The sequence below is a fragment of the Saccopteryx bilineata genome, chromosome 4 (assembly GCF_036850765.1).
Source record: "Saccopteryx bilineata isolate mSacBil1 chromosome 4, mSacBil1_pri_phased_curated, whole genome shotgun sequence".
NCBI lineage: Eukaryota > Metazoa > Chordata > Mammalia > Chiroptera > Emballonuridae > Saccopteryx > Saccopteryx bilineata.
In genome coordinates, this window is record NC_089493.1 from 195,800,551 (window position 1) to 195,823,360 (window position 22,810).

Genomic DNA, 22,810 nt, shown 5'->3' on the forward strand with positions numbered 1-22,810 from the left:
ACTGAACCCTGGCTGACACGCCCTGTGCCTGGTGTGTCCACCATCTCAGCTGGACGGAGGGCTGCTCTCACGGAGCCTTGCTCTCCTGCCTCGTGGAGGCACCGCGGTGGGCACGAAGGTGTCCAGTGGAGAAAACGCTTCTAATCCGAGTTTTCTCCTGCCCGGGCAGTACCTGGCTGTCAGTGCCCCCCCACTGGACCCCGTCTGCCCAGAGCCGTCTCCCAGTCAGTCTGGCGCCTCCCGTGACCTGCTCCTCCTGCTGGGTGTCTCAGCGTTGGGCTGTGGAAACAGGTCAGCAGCCTGGGCCTGCTCCTTGCTTTGGCAGGGGTCACACGCTCTAACTCAAGGAAGGAAAGCAGTTTGTGACAGTTATCTCTGTGCTGAGAAAAAAAGAAGCAATATAATTTTAAAAATATATTTCCTTGTTTTTTAATGGGAAGCATTCTACAAAGCTGGCAATCATCAGGGCTGCAATCATGTGGCTATTCTTTCTTATAAGTGTCTTTAAGGAGCCTGACTGGACGGCCCAGCCAGGCGTCCCGAGATGGAATAAAGAAGAGACGATGACTGTCCTCAGACAGAATGTGGCCCGTGCCTTCATTCTGACCTTTCTGAGAGGCCATGGAAGCAACAACTGAACCAACACTTCCCTAACCCAAAGATGATTGTTTTAAATGGGGGACTCTCATCTCTACTTGCTAGGAAGTGTCAACCTGCTCAGGCCTTGAAAATCCCTCTCAGGCTAATCTGCTCAGCGCGAATTATGAGGCCCCTGTGCCTACAAGGCAAGTAAGGACTCATGTTGTGTCTCAGTCTGTTCTCCTTTCTCGCTGCACCAACGGGTACACTGACCCGGACCACATGGTGCTTTCTGTCATTAACTCAGGCCTGCGTATCTTTCTGGCTTGCCAGAATAGTGAAAAACTTTTCAAACATGGCATTCCATCAAATCTAAGACAAGTCATTCTTTTCAGTACCTTAAGGAAGAGGGAAAACAGGACCAGTTAAATTACAACAGGGCCATTTCAGAGCTGTAATAACATGACAACACTGACATCTGGGAAACGGAACAAATTCCCTGCCTAGGTCCCTGACGAGGCGGTTTAGGACACTCCCATTCACCAGCCCTGTATGTGCAGGCTCTCCGTGAGAGGAAAGGAATGTGAGAATGTGGTAAACCATTTAAACTTTCCAAATATTTTACTTAAAATGCACACTGTGCATTTACGCTACAACGAGACACGAGTGTGGGAAGCCCTTGCAGATATCGTTTCCACAAATATACTGTGACCACAGGGTTCCGGCACAAAACTCTATAACCCACCAGAACCTCAGGTCCTGTTAGGTGGCATTCTCACAGTCGCCTGGAAGGAAACAGAGGAAAGCGCAGAGCAACCAACAGGCGCCCAAGTGGAGGAAACATGAAAAATCGGGCCGTTCATCTCAGGAGTGAGGGGAAAATCCCTCAGGTAACACAGGCAGCAGGCTCATCCCTGGGGAGCAAACAGAAGTCCTTACCTTATACCATATGTTGTCAACTAACATTGTAGCAGCGATCCATGAAAAATAGCAATTAACCTAAACAAAATTTGTCATGCATTATAAAAAGGAAGATTGTATCATGTTCCAAAGGTTCTTACATCAATGAAGTGATCATTCAAGAAAATGTACATTTAATTGTTGCTAATGTTCAAACTACTTATATCAAACTTTACAGAGAATAACATAAATCTCTATGTCAAACATCTCGAAATAAATGATTTACCTCAAGTCCACTTCTCAATTGGTTAACTCCTGTAAGAATATAACTTAGTACCTACAATTATCACTGACAGAGCAACCTAAACCCAGGGCTTCAAAATAACTTGAGTCTTTCACAGAAGAAACGGTCCTGCGGTGAAGGGGCCCAGCGCCCCACAGGCTGGGCTCATCAGCGTTTCTGCTCTGCCGCGTTTAAATCCCACTTCACTGGTGAAACACGTAACAGGCACCACAGCCCGACAAGGAAATGCTGAAACAGGATTCCACGTCCCCCTACAGGATTCCTTGAATCTCTGAGGAAACCTTTTCCAGAAATAACCTGTCACATATCTCCTTTGTATATGTGTCTAGAATTGGGCCCTGTGGTCACTCCATTGCTGGTAATGAGGAAGGGAGTATTATCACTATTGGTTGAAAGTGATCAGGATTTATCTCTCATTCATAATGAGAAATGGATACCCACTCTGCCAGCCAACAGTAAGGAGCAAGTGATAAAGGTGGCTACTCAACATGTCTGCCACAAACCCATGTGACCGTGCTCTTCAGTCCCTCAGGAACAGGAAGGAGTAGAGCACAAAGTTTAAAAATATCCATCATTCAAATAAAAATACAGATACTTCCAAAGTTAAATAGTATGGTGGTCTGTACACTTATATTTGTGTAGGCATCCAAATAAAGATCATAGGTGAAAAAATTAGATAAAAATGGGACTATTCTAAGTACATCTTCAAACGGTATAGAGTTCAATGAATACTACAGTTGTTTCATACTACTGGAGACTTCTGGCATTAACAATTTAAAATTACCTATGCAATTTTCTATTTTATGCATACATTTCTATCTCTTGCTGACTCAGATACTGTTGAAAACATAGAACACATCGATTTATCTATGGAAGATTTAGTTCATTAATGGTGAGATACATTTATAAGTGCCAGGGAAGAGTACAAGAAGAAGCATACCTTATACCAATCAAATATTAGTTCACTGGCAATGCATATTAAGTACTTTCATGGTGGAACTACTCAAAATGTGCAACCTTACCAGATGTCTAACACATTATTCCAATAAGGATACGCTGCTTTTTCAAATGATTCAGAATGAACATACAATTTCTTAACATACTACACTAAAAAGCAAGCAGAGTCCTGCATTCTCAGGAAACACTCAAATGAGTTCAGTGTGGCTGTGTTGCTATCTTGATGAGCTGTCTGATTTTACAGCTCCTATTTACACAAGGAGTACATTTATTCACAACAGATATATATATATGTTTTAACAAAAAGCTTGATATATCAGAAATGTAACTTTTAGTAATAACTTGCAAAAGAGTATGTTTTCTACATTCCTTAAAATGACAGGTTCCCCTTGATATGAATTCCCTGATATGTAAAACAGTTTGAACCCAAAGAAATGTATATACATTCTACATGTTTAACAAATTTTACTCCTGTATGGTCTGGTATCCAACAAGTCTTGTTGCAGTTGTGGTTTCTACCCTGTGAATTTTCAGATTGCGAGTCTAACTAACACACAGAGGCTAGTCCACATTTCCCTGTGTGGGCTGACTCAACAATGGTAGGAGTTTCTCATACGTTACATTGAAAGGGTTCTTCGATGCAGAATGAGGTCTGACTTCAGAGAAGCCTCCCCACATCCAGTACATTCATGTTCCCTCTCCTATGGATCCTCTGATGGCTATTGAAGGCTGATTTGTGGTAGAATTTTTTCCCACATTCATTACATTCATAGGGTTTCTCTCCTGAATGAGTTCTGTAATGCACAGTGAGGTATGACATTCGAGAGAAGGCTTTTCCACATTCGTTACATTCAAAAGGTTTCTCTCCTGAATGAATCCGATGATGTATAGTGAGATATGACATCTGAGAGAAGAATTTGCCACATTCATAGCACTCATAGGCTTTCTCTCCAGTGTGCGTTCTCTGATGTCTATTAAGGGCTGAATTCTGGCAGAATGTTTTCCCACATTCATTACATTCATAGGGTTTCTCTCCTGAATGGATTCTATGATGTATAGTGAGGTATGACATCTGCGAGAAGAATTTTCCACATATATAGCATTCATAGGGCTTCTCTCCTTTATGTATTCTTCGATGTCTACAAAGGGCTGAATTCTGGTAGAAGGTTTTCCCACATTCGTTACATTCATAGGGTTTCACTCCTGAATGAGTTCTGTGATGTATAGTGAGGTATGACAACTGGGAGAATAATTTTCCACATTCATTACATTCATATGGTTTCTCTCCGGTGTGTACTCTCTGATGTCTCATGAGGGCTGAATTCAGGTAGAAGGTTTTCCCACATTCGTTACATTCATAGGGTTTCTCTCCTGAATGAGTTCTGTAATGCACAGTGAGATATGACAACCGAGAGAAAAATTTTCCACACTCGTTACATTCATAGGGCTTCTCTCCTGTGTGTGTCCTCTGATGTGTGGTGAGAGTGGACTTGCGGCAGAAGCATTTCCCACAGTCATTACACTTATAGAGTTTCACACCTGTGTGAATTTTATGATGGTCGTTAAGTGCTGACTTCTGGGAGAAGGTTTTTCCACAGTCATGACAAACATAGGGTCTCTCTCCTGAATGTGTTCTCTGGTGTTGTGTGAGGTGTGTCTTCTGGCAAAATGATTTCCCACAATAACTACATTCATAGGGCTTCTCTCCTGAGTGAGTTCTCTGATGCTGAATGAGGTGCAACTTCTGGTAGAAGGTTTTCCCGCATTCATTACATTCATAGGGCTTTTCCCCTGTGTGTGTTCTCTGATGCACAGTGAGGGTCCCCTTTTGGCAGAAGGATTTCCCACACTGATTACATTCATAAGGTTTCTCTCCTGTATGAGTCCTCTGGTGTATAATGAACTTTGACTTTTTACAGAAGGATTTTCCACATGCAGTGCATTCATAGGGCTTCATTTCCATTTGAGACGGTGGGTGTACACTGAGGTTTGACATTTGGAGAAAGGCTATTTCAGATTCGTTCCACTTACAGGGCTTCTCCTCCATAGGATTAACAAAAACCGTGTCTTTTTGAAAGGCTTTCTGGCATTCAATATATTCAAAGGGTTTCTCCAAAATATGAATGTTCTGATAAATACTTGCTTCACTGAGGGCACAAGCTTCCCCACTTTGATTAAATTCGTAGGCTTTCTCTCCTGGGCGAGTCTTCTCGAGCTTCACATGGAGAAGGGATTTCCCACATGCACTACATTCATCCGGCTTCATTCTTGCATAGCTGCCGTCACTACTAATATATTCTGAAACGGATTTTAAACTCTTTTCACATGAGTCACATTTATAGGATATTTTTCTTGAAGGAAGAGGGTTTGTCTCTACATTAAAAATCTTACCGAGAACATTACCTCTCTCTTCAGCAGGGGTTTTGTTGTTGATGGACACAACATGCCTCGCATGTCTGTCTTCACTCTCCTGGACTCGCTCCGTCAGACTGACTTTCCAGACTTCTTCTAAAAAAGAGGCAAAGTTAACCAAATTTTGTATGTCTTCCTACATAATACATGGAATGAGACACACACAAGTACTTCATTTGGCTTAGAAGCTAGCTTCACAGACAGATGAAAACAATTTCAGGCATAATTTCCCCACTTATTCTTTGGTTTGGAATAAACACACACACACACACTCTTTCTCTCTCTTTTTATCCAGTGGTGACAAAAGGGGGAAATAAACTGACAAAAACACAAGTACCTTTCATCTTTACTACTTGATCTTGTTCAAACTGGATGTAGACGGTAAAACAGAAACAGAGCAATGATCCGAAGACAGGATGCCAAGTGACTGACTGACAAGCTAGACATGAGGACTCACAGCAAATGGGGTGAAGTGACAGGGACAAGGAGTACTGCTGGATGGAGGGGCGTAAGATCTCCCCAAGAACAGACTGCTTTTGGAGGAGGAAGGGCAGAACATCACACATTATCAACTTGGGAGAGTCTGAGATGCTGTCTGTCACCTTATGCTCGGGTTCTTGTGGAAGCAGTCTGACTAGTCTAGATACCTCCAAACTGTTTTGCCTTTTATTCTTTTTCACATGCCACACGGTATTGCAAAGGAAACTGACACTTAACTCGTGTTTACAGTGACAGTCCTGTAACCAGGGCTCTAACTTTAATTCTGTTCCTCTTGAAAGGAGAGTCCCAGGAGCAGATATGTCCAACAGGAAGTACAGAATAGACCACACAGCATGTCATCCTTTCAAAGGTTTTAGATTTCTTAATTATTCTAATGATGATATGATTTAAACCGAACTCATTCTGACCATGAAACTCTGGACAATGTAGTATGAACTCTAGTTAGGTGACCCGGGGCAAGTTACTTAACCGTCCTCTGACTCAGCATCATGTACTGGTAACATGGAGACAACAGTAACTGCTTCATTGGGTTGTTGTGGGATTATTTACGTTAATAAATATAATGTGCTCAGGACAGCATTTGGCACAAAATACATGCTCAATAAGTTTAGCGGTTATTTTTTCCATTTTCAATCTCCTGACATTTTCCTTAAACTTGTCGTCCGGTCTTTGACATACCACTGTCACTTAATCCAAAACATGGATAGCACTTCTCTACTCTTGAGTTTCATTGAGTATCCACACAGTAAAAATTAGGTTCCTCAACCTGCTCCTAAATTTGGACATTTATTTTTATTTTTACTTATCTTACAAATTTTTAGATGAACTTGACACTTGCTGCCACCCGCATCAAAACCTATGAGCCCAGTCAATACAACAACAGATAGAATGACAGGAAGAAAATCTGGTAAAGAACATTGTTCACCCCCTGGGTTTACAAGGAGAATGCAAACTAGGAGCATGTTCATCTGCTCCAGGGACCCCTGCTCCAGGAAAGTCAACCTCTGCTGGACAGAGAGGACGGTGAGATACGGTGCCAGAGTGGCCAGTTTTGGAGGCGGTGGTCAGCACTCTAGACCGCACACTCATGTCAGATCTGAGAGACGGAGGACGGTCTGAGGCATGGCCCACCAGCTCAGCCCGAGACACCCAGCTCCTTTCTGCCCCAACTCCTGCTTCTGCCCTCCCAGTTTCCCTGATCTACTCAAAACCGACCTCTTCGGGGGGTTCGGTTATTTAACAAAACACTTCTCAAATCCTTTCTGATCTCAAGTAGCTCCATTTTCCTTTAAAGGTTGAAACGAATTACGTTCCATTTAACCAATCATTTTAGCGCCGAGTGATCTGGCCTTGCACTGGGGCACTCCTGGGGCCTGAACATCCCGTGTGCAGTGCTGGGTTTCCTATCACTCCAGGCGGCTGTTCTGTCCTCCCCAAACCTCACCTCTTAGAAAGTATGACTAGTTTCTATTTCTTTTGATTCCCTAAACATAAATCAGAGAAGCTGTTCTTAATCTGAACCATGTGGGTATCTTTCAAGCACCTGCAGAATAGATGGGGATGTGACCTAGACATGCATACTCAGAAAGAACTACCTGTAAATTGTTTCTGAATGATGGACAAGAAAGATCTGCCACCTGCCTGGCTCCTCAGATAATCAGATAAATGTGTACTACACGTTACTACAGCGAGGAAGAGCATGCTCTTTATAGTGTTACAATCCAGGGGAGGAAAGAAATTAAAGTAAAAATATATATACTATCAAATAATAGATTCCTGATCAGACCTAACATTTTCTAAGATATCACCATGAATGGGGGCAAGGTTGAGAGAAAGATGAGATTAAAATAAGGATAAAAGTTGGAGGGGAAACTTCAAGGATGGAAGGGTTTGAGAATTTGAGCTCAGATTTAAAGAATCCGGCCAGATGAAGCACACCTCACTGACATGCGAAGCTGTGAGGACAACAGTCACGTGAAAAGAACGCCTTTAGGAACAAGGACTAGAGAGGTTTTAGCAGCATTTTGGGAAACAACCAAAAATTAACTTTTCCAGGCAATCCAGGGCTGATCTTATGATTCTTAAATGACAAGGAATGTAAGCTCCCTTTCAGAGCTAACGGAATTGCTGCAGGATTATGCTGCGAGATGAGGGATACGACCAACTGGAACTTCAGGTGGACCCAGCGTGCAGATCCACGGAGAGCGAAGGGGTGCTGTGCTGGGAGGGACTGGCTGGAGGACAAGGCGGGCAGGACACGTAAACCAGAGGCACGATAGCCCAGAGCCCTGGGACGGGAGGAGCCCTTCACAGAACAAACCGCTGGAGGAGGAGGCAACCCACCAGACCCACGTGTGGAGGGTGCAGGAGGGTGCGTAAGTCACACTTCCTTCTGTACATCACACTGATCGAGCACCTGCTATGACAGGACATTGCTGAAGGCACGGGACAGACGGTGAATAAGAGAGACAAGAGGAAGCAGCATTTGGGAAGAGAGAGAGACCCAGTTCCTGCTGCCACCGAACTTAAGAAGGGCTGGAGCCGGGGAATAATGACCAGCAAAGGTCACGCCACAACACAGGTGGACAGAACGTACTGGCTGAGCACAGGCGGGTGTTTGGAATCTCACCTCAAAGAGAAGTGAAGAATGAAACGGGGGCAGAAACTGAGGCATCTCACAGTAAACAAGAAAGGAGGGTGCTAAGCACATAAGGGTCACGTAAGTTATTTGTTAATAATAGACTTATGAATGCCTAAAAACAAAAAGAATTTAGGACAAGGGGTTACTGAAAATGCCACAAGAGCATGCAAAACCCAAGATTGAAGAGGAGAAGGAAGGGCTGGCTTTTGTTCCGGGAGGGAAGCAGGGAAAGCTCTGCGAACGTAAGTTTCTGTGGGGACAAAGGCGTTGCTGGGGGAGTCGGGCAGCGGAAGCATACGGTGACTCCCCAGTCACTCCTAAAGGTTTGGACCATTAGAAATTTCTGGGAGAAACACTGCCAAGTTCCCAACAGGCTCCTCGCTGCCTCCACTAACACACCTGGGTAACTGTGCAGTAGGAATTCTCCTTCTACTATCCATGGCTCTTCTCCTTGCTCCAACTTGGTGATAACTTCCGGTTTGATAATGTGATACCCTGTTAACAGAAATGAAAGAGGACTGAGCCTGGCTGCGGGCTTCCAGGTCTCTGCCGTCTGAGGAAGGTGCTGCCTTACGAGTAACACAGCCCATCGGAGTTGTGTCAAAATTAGGACCGTTCGCCGGGGAAGTAAAGGCCCGAATGTCCTGCCTGGTGCCCAACACACGTTACTCACATTTGTCACCTCAAATTCAAAGTCAACATGAGAGGGGGATCCCATACATCTTAGCGGCTCAGAAAGCAGCTCTCCTCACCCACAGAGATGAGGTGGCTGTAGTTCTCCAGCATCACGTCCCTGTAGGTCGTCTTCTGCTCAGGGTCCAGCTGCTGCCACTCCTCCTGGGTGAAGTCCACGGCCACGTCCTTGAATGACACTGGCCCCTGTAACAGCAGTGATGAGGACTGGGTGACGCAGATAAGGCATCTGGGGACAAGAGTTTGCCGAGCTCCCTGGTAAAGTCAACTACGAACACTGCGCACCCTTTTATGTTACTGGTTGCGGAAGGAAAACAAAGCTACCAGACAGACACTGAGAGGGGCTCACTCACTCGGTATACACCAGAACCAGAAATGCCATCTGGCACTGCAAGCAGGGAACAATTCTGGCTCTTGGGGACACAAAGATGGGCAGACCCACCCCTGCCCCTGAGAAGCATGCACACACACACAATTTTGCTTCCGGAACATGAACAGAGTTGGTTCTGCTCTTGCTCCCGGGCTTGCCCTGCTCAGTGCTGGCTGACTCTCCTGCAGTCGGGAGAGCGAGAACACCGGCTCCTCTCCCTCCTGAGAGGCCTTGCATGACTGGCTGGGAAAGGAAGGAAGCACTGGAATGCCACTGAATAAAGACTGAGAGAAGAAGAACCCTGCAGAGGACTGTCAGTGACAAAGACCCAAGAGGAGTTTAACACATGGGCTCCGTGTGTCAGAGACCTCACACGCATCCCTGGGAGTGAGAGCCTACTGGGGCCAAAGACTGCAATCCAAGGGTCCTCAGCCCAGCAAGAGTCCTTCTGCACATCAGGGAAAATGACAGACGTTCTCAGACATGCAAAACCTCCCGATTCAGGGGAGAGTTCACTCCCTGTGTGGCCTTCCCCAAAACAGTGACTGACGTGGCATTCCAGCACAAGAAAGGGGAAGACTAGGTCCTGGCCCGTTGGCTTAGTGGACAGAGTGTACAGATGTCCCAGGTTTGATCCCTGGTCAAGGCACACATGAGAAGCAACCATCTGCTTCTCTCCCCCTCCCTCTCCCTCTTCTTACTCTCTTCCCCTCTCACAGCCAGTGGCTCGATTGGTTCTAGCACTGGCCCCAGGCACTAAGGATAGCTCGGTTGGTCCAAGTGTCAACTCCAGGTGCTGAGGATAGTTTGGTTGATTGGAACATCAGCCCCACATGGCGGTTGCTGGGTGGATCCCAGTTGGAGTGCTTGCAGGAGCCTGTCTCTCTATCTCCCCTCTGGCCATTTTAGGACACTCATAAACTGTCTCATCCAACCTCCACCTCCCCCTTTGCTAAGTGACTGAGCCACATACTCCAACAGGACAGTTACAGCCAGACTGTGCTCACCATCACTGCATTAGCTCCCCTTGTATTGACCGCAGGGAAGGGGTCCCCACAATTACTTCTATGAGTTACCTATTCCAAGGAGAATAGAAGTTCCTTGGGAAAAAGAATTGCCTCTTAAAATCACATCCAAGGAGAGATCTGTCACAGAAACCAACAGGAGACTGCAGATGGCAGGGCAGTAGTGGTCTGAGGCTAGGCCTGGCAAATCTCCCCGGGTTTGTATGCTAGGTCACAGGGGACTTCTACCATGTCAGGTTCAGGAAATGGGAAAGCAGAACCAAGACTGTAGGGTGAAGGATAAAATGTGAATAGGAAATAAGGAATCTTTGCCAGAGACATCATTACACAGTCTGCTGTGCAAGACCAACAAACGAATGGAGAGAAATTTGGGTAGAATTATTTGAAGAGTGAAATAGCCATTCCTCCAGATGGTCCAAGTTTACCCCCTGAATCAAGGAGTAAAAGCAATATGTTTACGGGACAACAATGTTTGAATCACCAACAAAGTTATAAGCACCGCGTGCTTCCTGGGCAGTGTGCCCTTGGCTTACAAGAGGTACAAAGCACCAGAAGTAATAACTTAGGGCTTGTCATTTAGGGAGGCTAGTCACAATTACAGTGAGATTGTCAAGGAAGTGTTTAAAACCCATGAGAAAACAGAAGTTTCGGCTGGTCAGCATAAGTCAAGAAATGGATGGTATTTGTCATTTTTTTACAATGAATGTCAACACGAGACATACTTGTACTTTGGCTTTAAGAACTCTACAGGGTCATGCCATCTACACATATGAACGTGACAGAAATGCCCTGTGCAGATCTGCTGCTCTGTGTTTTGTCTGAGTATGTCTTTTATCTGGTCTACTTTCACATTTTAAAGTTTGAACTAGTCATCTCCTAAGGTGTATTATAAAATAAACTAGGTAATAAATACATAACCAGAAGAACTTACCAGAGATTTATTCATTTTCTGCTGCTCTTGGAAAAGAGTGGAGGACTGTGAAAGTGGAGGCAGACCTGGAGAAGGAGAAGGAGGCAATGAAGTCATGAGTGATCTGGCCTGCTAAGGAAGCATTCTTGATAAGAACTCAGCCAAAGTTCCATGAAAGACACCTATGGGAGGCTATCCCTTTAAACAATCAGCAGTGACAGGAAGATGATAAGAAGGTAGCCACACCCACCTGTATTAACTCCCACACAATTATATGGTGACTGAGGGGATACATTTCTCATTAGTGAATGAACATTGAAACCTATTGACGGAGTGACGTCACGGAAATGGCGCCGTGAGCAGCGCGTCCGACAGCTCTCCCCTAAATCACAACAAATTTATCAACTAGAAACAGAAAAATTTATCCTCGGAGCATTCCGGAGTTCCACACAAACTGATAGCGAAAGGACTGTTATCACTTGAATCTGAGAGACGAGGGTGTGGAGGAAGCTACCACAGGGACGTTCTTTCAAACCGCAAGGAAGTGCGCCTGTGTGCTATCAATAAGACCACCCTCAGATGCCGATAAGAAAGAGGAAATCGAATATTATGGATACAAAAGAAAGAGAGGTAACACAAATAGATGTGGAAAAATCTATGGAGAAAAGACTTAACATATTGGAAGCCTTGGAGCTAAATGACAGAGAATTTAAAATAGAAATCTTAAAAATACTCAGAGATATACAAGAAAACACAGAAAGGCAATATAGGGAGATCAGAAAACAACTCAATGAACACAAAGAATATATTACCAAGGAAATCGAAACTATAAAAACAAATCAAACAGAAATGAAAAACTCAATTCACGAGCTGAAAAACAAGGTAACAAGCTTAGCTAACAGAACAGCCCAGATTGAAGATAGGATTAGTGAAATAGAAGACAACTTGAGGCACAACAGAGAGAAGAAGAAAGAGACTCAAAAATAATAAAAAACGAGAAAGCCCTACAGGAATTGTCTGACTCCATCAGAAAGAATAACATAAGAATAATAGGTATATCAGAGGGAGAAGAGAAAGAAAATGGAATGGAGAATATACTCAAACAAATAATAGACGAGAACTTCCCAAGCCTGTGGAAGGAACTAAAGCCTCAAATTCAAGAAGAAAACAGAACACCAAGTTTTCTTAACCCCAACAAACCCACTCCAAGGCACATCATAATAAAGATGACACAAACCAATGACAAAGAAAAAATTCTCAAGGCAGCCAGGGAAAAGAAGAGTACAACATATAAAGGAAGGCCTATTAGATTATCATCAGATTTCTCAGCAGAAACTCTACAAGCTAGAAGAGAGTGGACCCCAATATTTAAAGCCCTGAAAGAGAGGAACTTTCAGCCAAGAATACTATACCCATCAAAGCTATCCTTCAAGTAGGAAGGAGATATAAAAACATTCACAAATACAGAAAAGATGAGAGAATTTATCAACAGAAAGCCCCCACTCCAGGAAATACTAAAGGGGGTTTTCCAACCAGATTCAAAGAACAAAAGAAAACAACACCACAAGTAACAGCTCCACCAAGAACACAATAAAACCAAACTTAAACTGTGACAACAAAGGAAAAAAAGGGGGGAGAGGATGGAGATTAACAGTAGCAAAGGATGATGAAGTGCAGAAATACTTATAAGATAGGGTACTACAATGAATATGGTAGGTACCCTTTTCATTACTTAATGGTAACCACCTTTAAAAAAACCACCACAAAAACACTTGACTTAAAAAAGGTAGCAACAGAGGAAAGAAGTATGGAACACAAACAAACAAAAACAAATGATAGAAAAACAAAAGAGAAGAATCAAACTAGATACAAAACTAACAGAAAGCAATTTATAAAATGGCAGTAGGGAACCCACAAGTGTCAATAATTACACTAAATGTAAATGGATTAAACTTACCAATAAAAAGACACAGAGTAGCAGAATGGATTAAAAAAGAAAATCCAACTATATGCTGCCTACAAGAAACACATCTAAGCAACAAGGATAAAAACAAATTCAAAGTGAAAGGCTGGAAAACAATACTCCAAGCAAACAACACCCAAAAAAAAGCAGGCGTAGCAATACTCATATCTAATAATGCTGACTACAAGACAGAAAAAGTACTCAGAGACAAAAATGGTCATTTCATAATGATTAAGGGGAAGTTGAATCAAGAAGACATAACAATCCTTAATATATATGCACCAAACCAAGGAGCACCAAAATATATAAGACAGCTACTTATTGACCTTAAAACAAAAACTAACAAAAATACAATCATACTTGGAGACCTCAATACACCGCTGATGGCTCTAGATCGGTCATCCAAACAGAGAATCAATAAAGATATAGTGGCCTTAAACGAAATATTAGAACACCTGGATATGATAGACATCTACAGGACACTTCATCCCAAAGCGACAAAGTATACATTTTTCTCTAGTGTACATGGAACATTCTCAAGAATTGACCATATGTTGGGCCACAAAGACAATATCAGCAAATTTAGAAAAATTGAAATTGTACCAAGCATATTTTCTGATCATAAAGCCTTGAAACTAGAATTCAACTGCAAAAAAGAGGGGGAAAAACCCACAAAAATGTGGAAACTAAACAACATACTTCTAAAAAATGAATGGGTCAAAGAAGAAATAAGCGCAGAAATCAAAAGATATATACAGACAAATGAAAATGAAAATACGACATATCAGAATCTCTGGGATGCAGCAAAAGCAGTAATAAGAGGAAAGTTCATATCACTTCAGGCCTATATGAACAAACAAGAGAGAGCCGAAGTAAACCACTTAACTTCACACCTTAAGGAACTAGAAAAAGAAGAACAAAGACAACCCAAAACCAGCCGAAGAAAGGAGATAATAAAAATCAGAGCAGAAATAAATGAAATAGAGAACAGAAAAACTATAGAAAAAATCAATAAAACAAGGAGCTGGTTCTTTGAAAAGATCAACAAAATTGACAAACCCTTGGCAAGACTCACCAAGGAAAAAAGGCACAGGACTCAAATAAATAAAATCCAAAATGAAAGAGGAGAGATCACCACAGACATCATAGATATACAAAGAATTATTGTAGAATACTATGAAAAATTATATGCCACCAAATACAACAATCTAGAAGAAATGGATAAATTCCTAGAACAATACAACCTTCCTAGACTGAGTCATGAAGAAGCAGAAAGCCTAAACAGACCAATCAGCAGGGAGGAAATAGAAAAAACTATTAAAAATCTCCCCAAAAATAAAAGTCCAGGCCCAGACGGTTATACTAGTGAATTCTATCAAACATTCAAAGAAGACTTGGTTCCTATTCTACTCAAAGTCTTCCAAAAAATTGAAGAAGAAGCAATACTTCCAAACACATTTTATGAGGCCAACATAACCCTCATACCAAAACCTGGCAAGGATGGCACAAAGAAAGAAAACTACAGACCAATATCTCTAATGAATACAGATGCTAAAATACTAAACAAAATACTGGCAAACCGAATACAACAACATATTAAAAAAATAATACATCATGATCAAGTGGGATTCATCCCAGAATCTCAAGGATGGTTCAACATACACAAAACGGTTAACGTAATACACCATATCAACAAAACAAAGAACAAAAACCACATGATCTTATCAATAGATGCAGAAAAGGCTTTTGATTAAATACAACACAATTTTATGTTTAAGACTCTCAACAAAATGGGTATAGAAGGAAAATATCTCAACATGATAAAGGCCATATATGATAAACCATCAGCCAACATCCTATTAAACGGCATAAAACTGAGGACTTTCTACCTTAAATCAGGAACAAGACAGGGTTGTCCACTCTCTCCACTCTTATTCAACGTGGTGCTAGAAGTTCTGGCCAGAGCAATCAGACAAGACAAAGAAATAAAAGGCATCCATATCGGAAAAGAAGAAGTAAAGCTATCACTTTTTGCTGATGATATGATCCTATACATCGAAAACCTGAAGGACTCCACAAAAAGATTATTAGAAACAATAAACCAATACAGTAAGGTCACAGGATACAAAATTAACATACAAAAGTCCATAGCCTTTCTATATGCCAACAATGAAATATTAGAAAATGAACTCAAAAAAATAATCCCCTTCACGATTGCAACAAAAAAAATAAAATACCTAGGAATAAACATAACAAAGAACGTAAAGGACCTATATAATGAAAATTACAAAGCATTGTTAAGGGAAATCGAAAAAGATACAATGAGATGGAAAAATATTCCTTGTTCTTGGATAGGAAGAATAAATATAATCAAAATGGCCATATTACCCAAAGCAATATACAAATTTAATGCAATTCCCATCAAAATCCCTATGAGATTTTTTAAAGAAATGGAACAAAAAATCATCAGATTTATATGGAACTATAAAAAACCCCGAATAGCCAAAACAATCCTAAGGAAAAAGAATGAAGCTGGGGGCATTACAATACCTGACTTTAAACTATATTATAGGGCCACGATAATCAAAACAGCATGGTATTGGCAAAAAAATAGACACTCAGACCAATGGAACAGAATAGAAAGCCCAGAAATAAAACCACATATATATGGTCAAATAATCTTTGATAAAGGGGCCAACAACACACAATGGAGAAAAGAAAGCCTCTTCAACAAATGGTGTTGGGAAAACTGGAAAGCCACATGCAAAAGAATGAAACTCGACTACAGCCTGTCCCCGTGTACTAAAATTAATTCAAAATGGATCAAAGACCTAAATATAAGACCTGAAACAATAAAGTACATAGAAGAAGACATAGGTACTAAAATCATGGACCTGGGTTTTAAAGAACATTTTATGAACTTGACTCCAATGGCAAGAGAAGTGAAGGCAAAGATAAATGAATGGGACTACATCAGAATTAAAAGTTTTTGTTCAGCAAGAGAAACTGATATCAAAATAAACAGACAGCCAACTATATGGGAACTGATATTTTCAAACGACAGCTCAGATAAGGGCCTAATATCCAAAATTTACAAAGAACTCATAAAACTCAACAACAAACAAACAAACAATCCAATAAAAAAATGGGAAGAGGACATGAACAGACACTTCTCCCAGGAAGAGATACAAATGGCCAACAGATATATGAAAAGATGCTCAGCTTCATTAGTTATTAGAGAAATGCAAATCAAAACTACAATGAGATACCACCTCACTCCTGTTAGATTAGCTATTATCAACAAGACGGTAATAGCAAATGTTGGAGAGGCTGTGGAGAAAAAGGAACCCTCATTCACTGTTGGTGGGACTGTAAAGTAGTACAACCATTATGGAGGAAAGTATGGTGGTTCCTCAAAAAACTGCAAATAGAACTACCTTATGACCCAGCAATCCCTCTACTGGGTATATACCCCAAAACCTCAGAAACATTGATACGTGAAGACACATGTAGCCCCATGTTCATTGCAGCACTGTTCACAGTGGCCAAGACATGGAAACAACCAAAAAGCCCTTCAATAGAAGACTGGATAAAGAAGATGTGGCACATATACACTATGGAATACTACTCAGCCATAAGAAATTATGACATCAGATCATTTACAGCAAAATGGTGGGATCTTGATAACATTATAAGGAGTGAAATAAGTAAATCAGAAAAAAACAAGAACTACATGATTCCATACATTGGTGGAACATAAAAATGAGACTAAGAGACATGGACAAGAGTGTGGTGGTTACCAAGGGTGGGGGGGGAGGGAGGACATGGGAGGGAGGGAGGGAGAGAGTTAGGGGGAGGGGGAGGGGCACAGAGAACTAGATAGAGGGTGACGGAGGACAATCTGACTTTGGGCGAGGGGTTTGCAAAATAATTTGATGACAAAATAACCTAGACATGTTTTCTTTGAATATATGTACCCTGATTTATTAATGTCATCCCATTACCATTAATAAAAATTTATTAAAAAATAAATAAATTAATTAATTAAAAAAAAAAGAAACCTATTGACATAATCCTCCATCATTAAACAAAAAAGATAAAAAAGGAATTTTGTTATAGGCATCTATTTCCTACTCTCTGAACAAGTTAAGGTCTGGAAGTCCACAGGATGCTCTGAGTAAAGGGATACATACACATACACAAGCGTGACCGAGTCTTTAAATTATTTGTACAAAATTGAGTGTGCAGCCCAAAGGATGGTTTATTCAGAGACTTTGACTCGATTGTAATACAGTGGACACAACGCTTGGCCTAGGACTCTGAGCCCTGTTAGAAATCCCAACTACTGACCCAGACACCCGGGACAAGCCACCACCTTCTCAGGCTCAATCTCGGTCACCGAGGCCACAGGACAGAACCTTGCAGCCTTATCCTGAGCTGCACTGTGACTGCACAGGGCAGAGCCGAGGGGAATAGGCACACACTTAGCTCAGAGAACAAAGGTCCTGACGGACATTTAGAGACACGTGTGGAACCTGGGGAAGGCGAGAGGCGGAGAAAGGGGTGCTGAGTGTGTCGGGAGGTGGGAACACGCACGTCCGCAGCCCAGGCTGTGACCACCCCCTCTCCCCGACTCTCCCCGGAGACCGAGAATGCACAAGTCCCAGGGAAGCGTCCCCTCCGGGGCAGCCTGCCGCTGCCCGCCAGCCCAGACACGCGGACCTCGGGAAGCGGTCAACACCCCGTGCACTCGCTCGTGTCCTCGGTCGGGGCGAGTCCCCTAGTCCTGCTCACCGCGGGCGGGATGACCCAGAACGGCCCAGGGGCTGCACACGCACGACCTACCCCGGCGGGACTCGCTGATCCGCCCCAAGGCTCTCGAGGCTCCGGGGCCCCGCTGCTCCTCCGGCTCTTCCCTCCCGGGGTCCCCGCCGCTGCGCCTCCCAAGGCCGCGTCCCCGAGGGGCCGGCTCTGCACTACAGGGCAAACCCACGCAGGAGAACGTCCCTCCCGGGGCCTCCCGTCCGCGCACCTCGGCCAGCTCGCCGCGATGCAGACGGGCCGGTTCCGGACCCCGCCGCCGCCGCCCAGCTCCTTGGGCTTGGCCCGCGGGCTCCGGGGTCGCCTCGGCGGTCCCCGCTCGAGATCCGCCCGCCCGCGCGAACCCTTGCCCGCACAGCCCCGCGCACGCTGGGTGGCGGCCACACCGGACAGCGTCCAGCCCCGTAGGCCCCGCGATCCTCGCCCAACAGAGGCCAAAGCCTGGGAAGCACGGCCAACGGTGACCTGGGCACGGACAGGAAGCGACAGCAGCGCGGCGGCACTGCGCCTGCGCCCACACGCGCACAGGCTGAGGTGCACATGCGCGCGAGGCCGCCAGAAATCGTTTTACCAGGGCCCGCCCGGGATAACGGGACGAATACCAGGACTCTATTTCCCATGAGTCTATGTGCCGTCAAGTTAGGGAACGTCAAATTAGGACCCTCTTTCGGCTGGTAAGAGACGCTGTGCAGAAGGAACTCGCGCTGGGATGGGGACTCCAATTTCGTCTTAAAGGAACGTCTGTAACTTCACCCTGAGCCTGGTGTCCCGCAGCCCCAGTTTCTTACCTTGAGAGCTTTAGGCATACAGTGACCACAGACAACCCTGATAAATTAGAGAAAGGGGTGTATCATGCTCGTAAGTGCGACATTTAATTAAGTATTAGTAAGTAGAGTCCTGTGGTAACATCCTAGAATGTTATTCTGGGATGCCTTCCTTCCCCCTGTTGGGAAAAAGAAACCTATCCCCGAATACAGACAGGTTTCCTCTCTGGCTTCTCTCCACTCAGTTACGTGTACAGAGCTGTTTCCAGCTCCTGAATGTCTGCATCTCCTGAACTATTCCAGTGGCCTGGGAGTACCCCATGATGTCACTCCTCACTTCTTCGGTTTCTCCCGTCTCCCCTGCCACAGCGCTGGCCTAAAATGTGCCTGCACCCACAGCTGTTTTCCTTCCCTGACCACCTGCGTTCTCACAGAGCTCAATTTGTTGTATAATGAATACTGGGGTGGTCCTTGTCTCTGGTTCTTTGGAGGAAGCCCCTACATCTTTGTAATTTCCTTAGTGAAAGGAATGTCTGCTAACTGTAAGGGGCCCCTTGGAGCACACCTGGGTTTATGCTAATTAATGGGTGACCCAGGGTCCGGGCCAGTCAGGCCTGAGAGACCAATTTTGTGATTTCAGATCAGGGATTAGAGCCCCATCTCCGGGATGGAGAGGGGCTGGTGATTGAAGAGATCGTGTTTACATAATGAAACCCCAATAAAAACCCAGGTTACCAAAGCTCAGGTGAGCTTCTCTGGTCGGTGAAATACATCTGTGTGCTGCGAAGGAGGCAGAACCTGGGCATATGGAAGCTTGGTATCTGGAACCGTTCCATTACTTTCTGATGTTCCCATCTCCCAGGATGCTTTCCTTCGCGATCCAGTATTCACGCCCTTCTTCGTCACGTCCATTTCATTTAACAACGGTAGCTCTTCCTCTCTTCTCTCTTTTGCCGCAGAAATTTCTCCAATACCCCCACGGTTCCTACTTCAATACAGTCTCTAGATTTTCCTTCCTCCACGTAAAACTGGAATTAAAGTACGGAATACGCTGTATATTCTCTTGTGCCTGCGGGTCTTCTTTCCAGTAAACAGCCTATTTCCAGGACAGCCTGTTTTGTTGAGTCACCCGTCCTTTATTTTCAATTTCGGACAATTCTCTAGGTACCTGTGGTGCTTTCTTCCTTCTTTCTAACCAACTCTGAGGTGGCATGGCAGCTGTGGTTCACGGAGCAGAGAGCCAGAGAGGCGCCAGGCACAGAGGGCACTCCGGCCTCCCGCTGAGCGCCAGTCAGTGCACGTGGGGAGATGAGACCTGGAGATTAGGGACCCAGGACGATGGGCCTGCTGCCCATGGTAACCACAAGACTTCCAAGGTGCTTGACGCAGCTTCCATACTTGACTTGATAAAAAATGGAAAAGAACATAGAGGAATGCGCCCTGCAGTTTTCCTGGCTCAGCCCCAGAGATGTGGTGTCTTAGCGGAGCCCAAGCCCTATGTTGATCAGGCGATCAGGCGTCCCTGATTCGACTTCCGCAGGCAGTGGGACACTCCTGCTTATCAGCAGGGCTGGCAGCCTTTTCAAGACTACTCTTGAGGCGGCTATGAGGATTCTACTTGTCAGTGCCGACACTAATTGCCACCGGAGGAAAGACACGAGATTGACACACAAAGTTAGTTGCAAGAATTATATAGGCAATTTATTATTTACAAAATTTTTTGGCGTGCCTGGTTATAGCTTAAGGGGGCCCTGTCGGCATGCTCCTCTCGGCTGTCTTTGGTCAGAGCTCAGAGCGGCGTGGAGACAGTCCACGTTCACGTTGGAGTCTGGGCGACTACCGCGGGGGGGGGGGGCTCAGCATTAGTACTTTTTCTGGCCAACGTCTTTTAACAGGTGTTAATTTATAGGATTATTATTTCAAATTACTTTTTTGGGAGTTCCTTGCAGGGAGCCCTTTTTATGTTAATTTATTGAAATGTCACATTAAGCCACTTTTTTTTTTTTTTTTTACAGAGACAGAGAGAGAGTCAGAGAGAGGGATAGACAGGGACAGACAGACAGGAACGGAGAGATGAGAAGCATCAAACATTAGTTTTCATTGCGCATTGCGACACCTTAGTTGTTCATTGATTGCTATCTCATATGTGCCTTGACCGCGGGTTTTCAGCAGACCGAGTAACCCCTTGCTCAAGCCAGCAACCTTGGGTCCAAGCTGGTGAGCTTTTGCTCAAACCAGATGAGCCCGCGCTCAAGCTGGCGACCTTGGGGTCTCGAACCTGGGTCCTCGGCATCCCAGTCCGACGCTCTATCCACCGCGCCACCACCTGGTCCAGGTACATTAAGCCACTTTTAAGATGTTTTTAGGGAAGCTTCTTGTTTATGTTAACTTACAGAGTTATGACATTAAGCCATTTTTACTTATGTATAATTTTATGCATACACTAACGGCCTTGTTTGAAAGTCAGAGTCTATTATATTTGCACACACTATATTAATTCCTATCCAGACGGCATAACTTTAATTTCCTTAATTAATTTTAATATTATATTTTAATTCTTTTTATATATTTTCCATTTTTTAGTATTTCTATATATTGAACTACTATAACATTATATTATTATAACACGTGGTCAGTGTCACTCCCATTCCAGCCTTCCAAAAGTGAGAATTCAGGAACAGGCCACACTGAATACCAGCAAGAACTGAAAAAGACCGTTCTTGGCTATGCAGCCATGTCCAGGAGCAACTCTGGACAAGTACAGGTTTTGTGCAAGATTAGTTTAATGTTGCAAGTCGCATTCAAGGAAGATAATACCCCTACCTCTGTCACCATAGGACTTTAGGCTGGGTGATAGGCACCTTGCTCTGAGCTGTAACTACCTACTTGTCATGGAGCTTTCAGAGGTTTCTGTTTTCCTTGGGATAAAGCAATTGACTAGCACATGTGGCCAATTTACTAGGTGAATTTATAATGGACTATGAATAAATGTATAGGAAATGGTGCTGCCCTTTCACATGAGGCGAATTACCGTTTTAACTTGAGAGAATATCTGTAATGATTGTACCTACTGAGCTATATGAAAAGAGGAGATCCATTTCTTTCTCTGCAAACTCATTAGTGGTTCTCTACCATGTGCCACAGAGTGGTTCTCTACCATTCAATGGTTATTAAACAACGAACAAAACTGTTTATTTTATTTCTGCATTTGTGGAAATGATTTATTTTGGATCGCAGGAGATTTTATTTTTAATCCCGCCCCCCTTCCCACCAGCTTTTTAAAAACAATTGGCCAAAATCACGGTTGTATTATTTCACCACAAAGAGGTGGTAATCATTGTTCTTATGATCCCATTTTTGAAAAGTGACACCTTTACCCAACAATCCTCCTTGAGAAGCAAGATCCTCTCACTTTTTTCAGGTTGTATTTTCTAATGTTTTACAGTTTTTATTTATTAGTATTGTAGACGATCTACAATTTTTGTTTTGTTTTCCTTCCTTGAAGGAAACATACACCCATGGGTAATAATATTTTATGTCATGACTGGGCATTTACTGATTCCTAGTATTTTAAACTTGTAATGTTTCATTTAAGTGGACTACGTACCTCTCTCCTTTCCTCTCTCCTGGTTTTTGGGGAATCTCTAACCGGAAAGATCCCAGAGCAAGGAAAGGACCTGGATTCAAGGACACAATCACACAGGCGACAGCTTTCCTTGATCCCTAACAGGAGCGAAGACAAAGGGCAAATTGGGGTCCGGACGGCGAATTCCTTCTGCACAGCGCCTGTTACCAGCTGGAAGAGGTGGAGACTATTAAGACGTTCCCTAACTTGACGGCACGTAGACTCATGGGAAATAGAGTCCTGGTATTCGTCCCGTTATCCCGGGCGGGTCCTGGCAAACGGATTTCCGGCGGCCTCCAGCGCATGTGCACCTCGGCCTGTGTGCGTGTGGGCGCAGGCGCAGTG

General features: G+C 43.8%; 1 protein-coding gene across 1 annotated transcript; it reads right to left on the minus strand.

Moving 5' to 3' along the window:
• Nucleotides 1–401: 401 nt before the first annotated feature.
• ZNF12 (zinc finger protein 12) lies at nucleotides 402–18,415 on the minus strand. The gene is made up of 6 exons (XM_066273421.1): nucleotides 18,288–18,415; nucleotides 11,314–11,378; nucleotides 9,047–9,173; nucleotides 8,694–8,789; nucleotides 5,144–5,248; nucleotides 402–5,038 (listed from the first exon to the last, which is right to left on the minus strand). The coding sequence occupies exons 2-6, from the start codon at nucleotides 11,326–11,328 to the stop codon at nucleotides 3,399–3,401; spliced, it is 1,983 nt and encodes a 660-aa protein (XP_066129518.1). The 5' UTR covers nucleotides 11,329–11,378; nucleotides 18,288–18,415; the 3' UTR covers nucleotides 402–3,398.
• Between the last annotated feature and the right edge of the window lie 4,395 nt (nucleotides 18,416–22,810).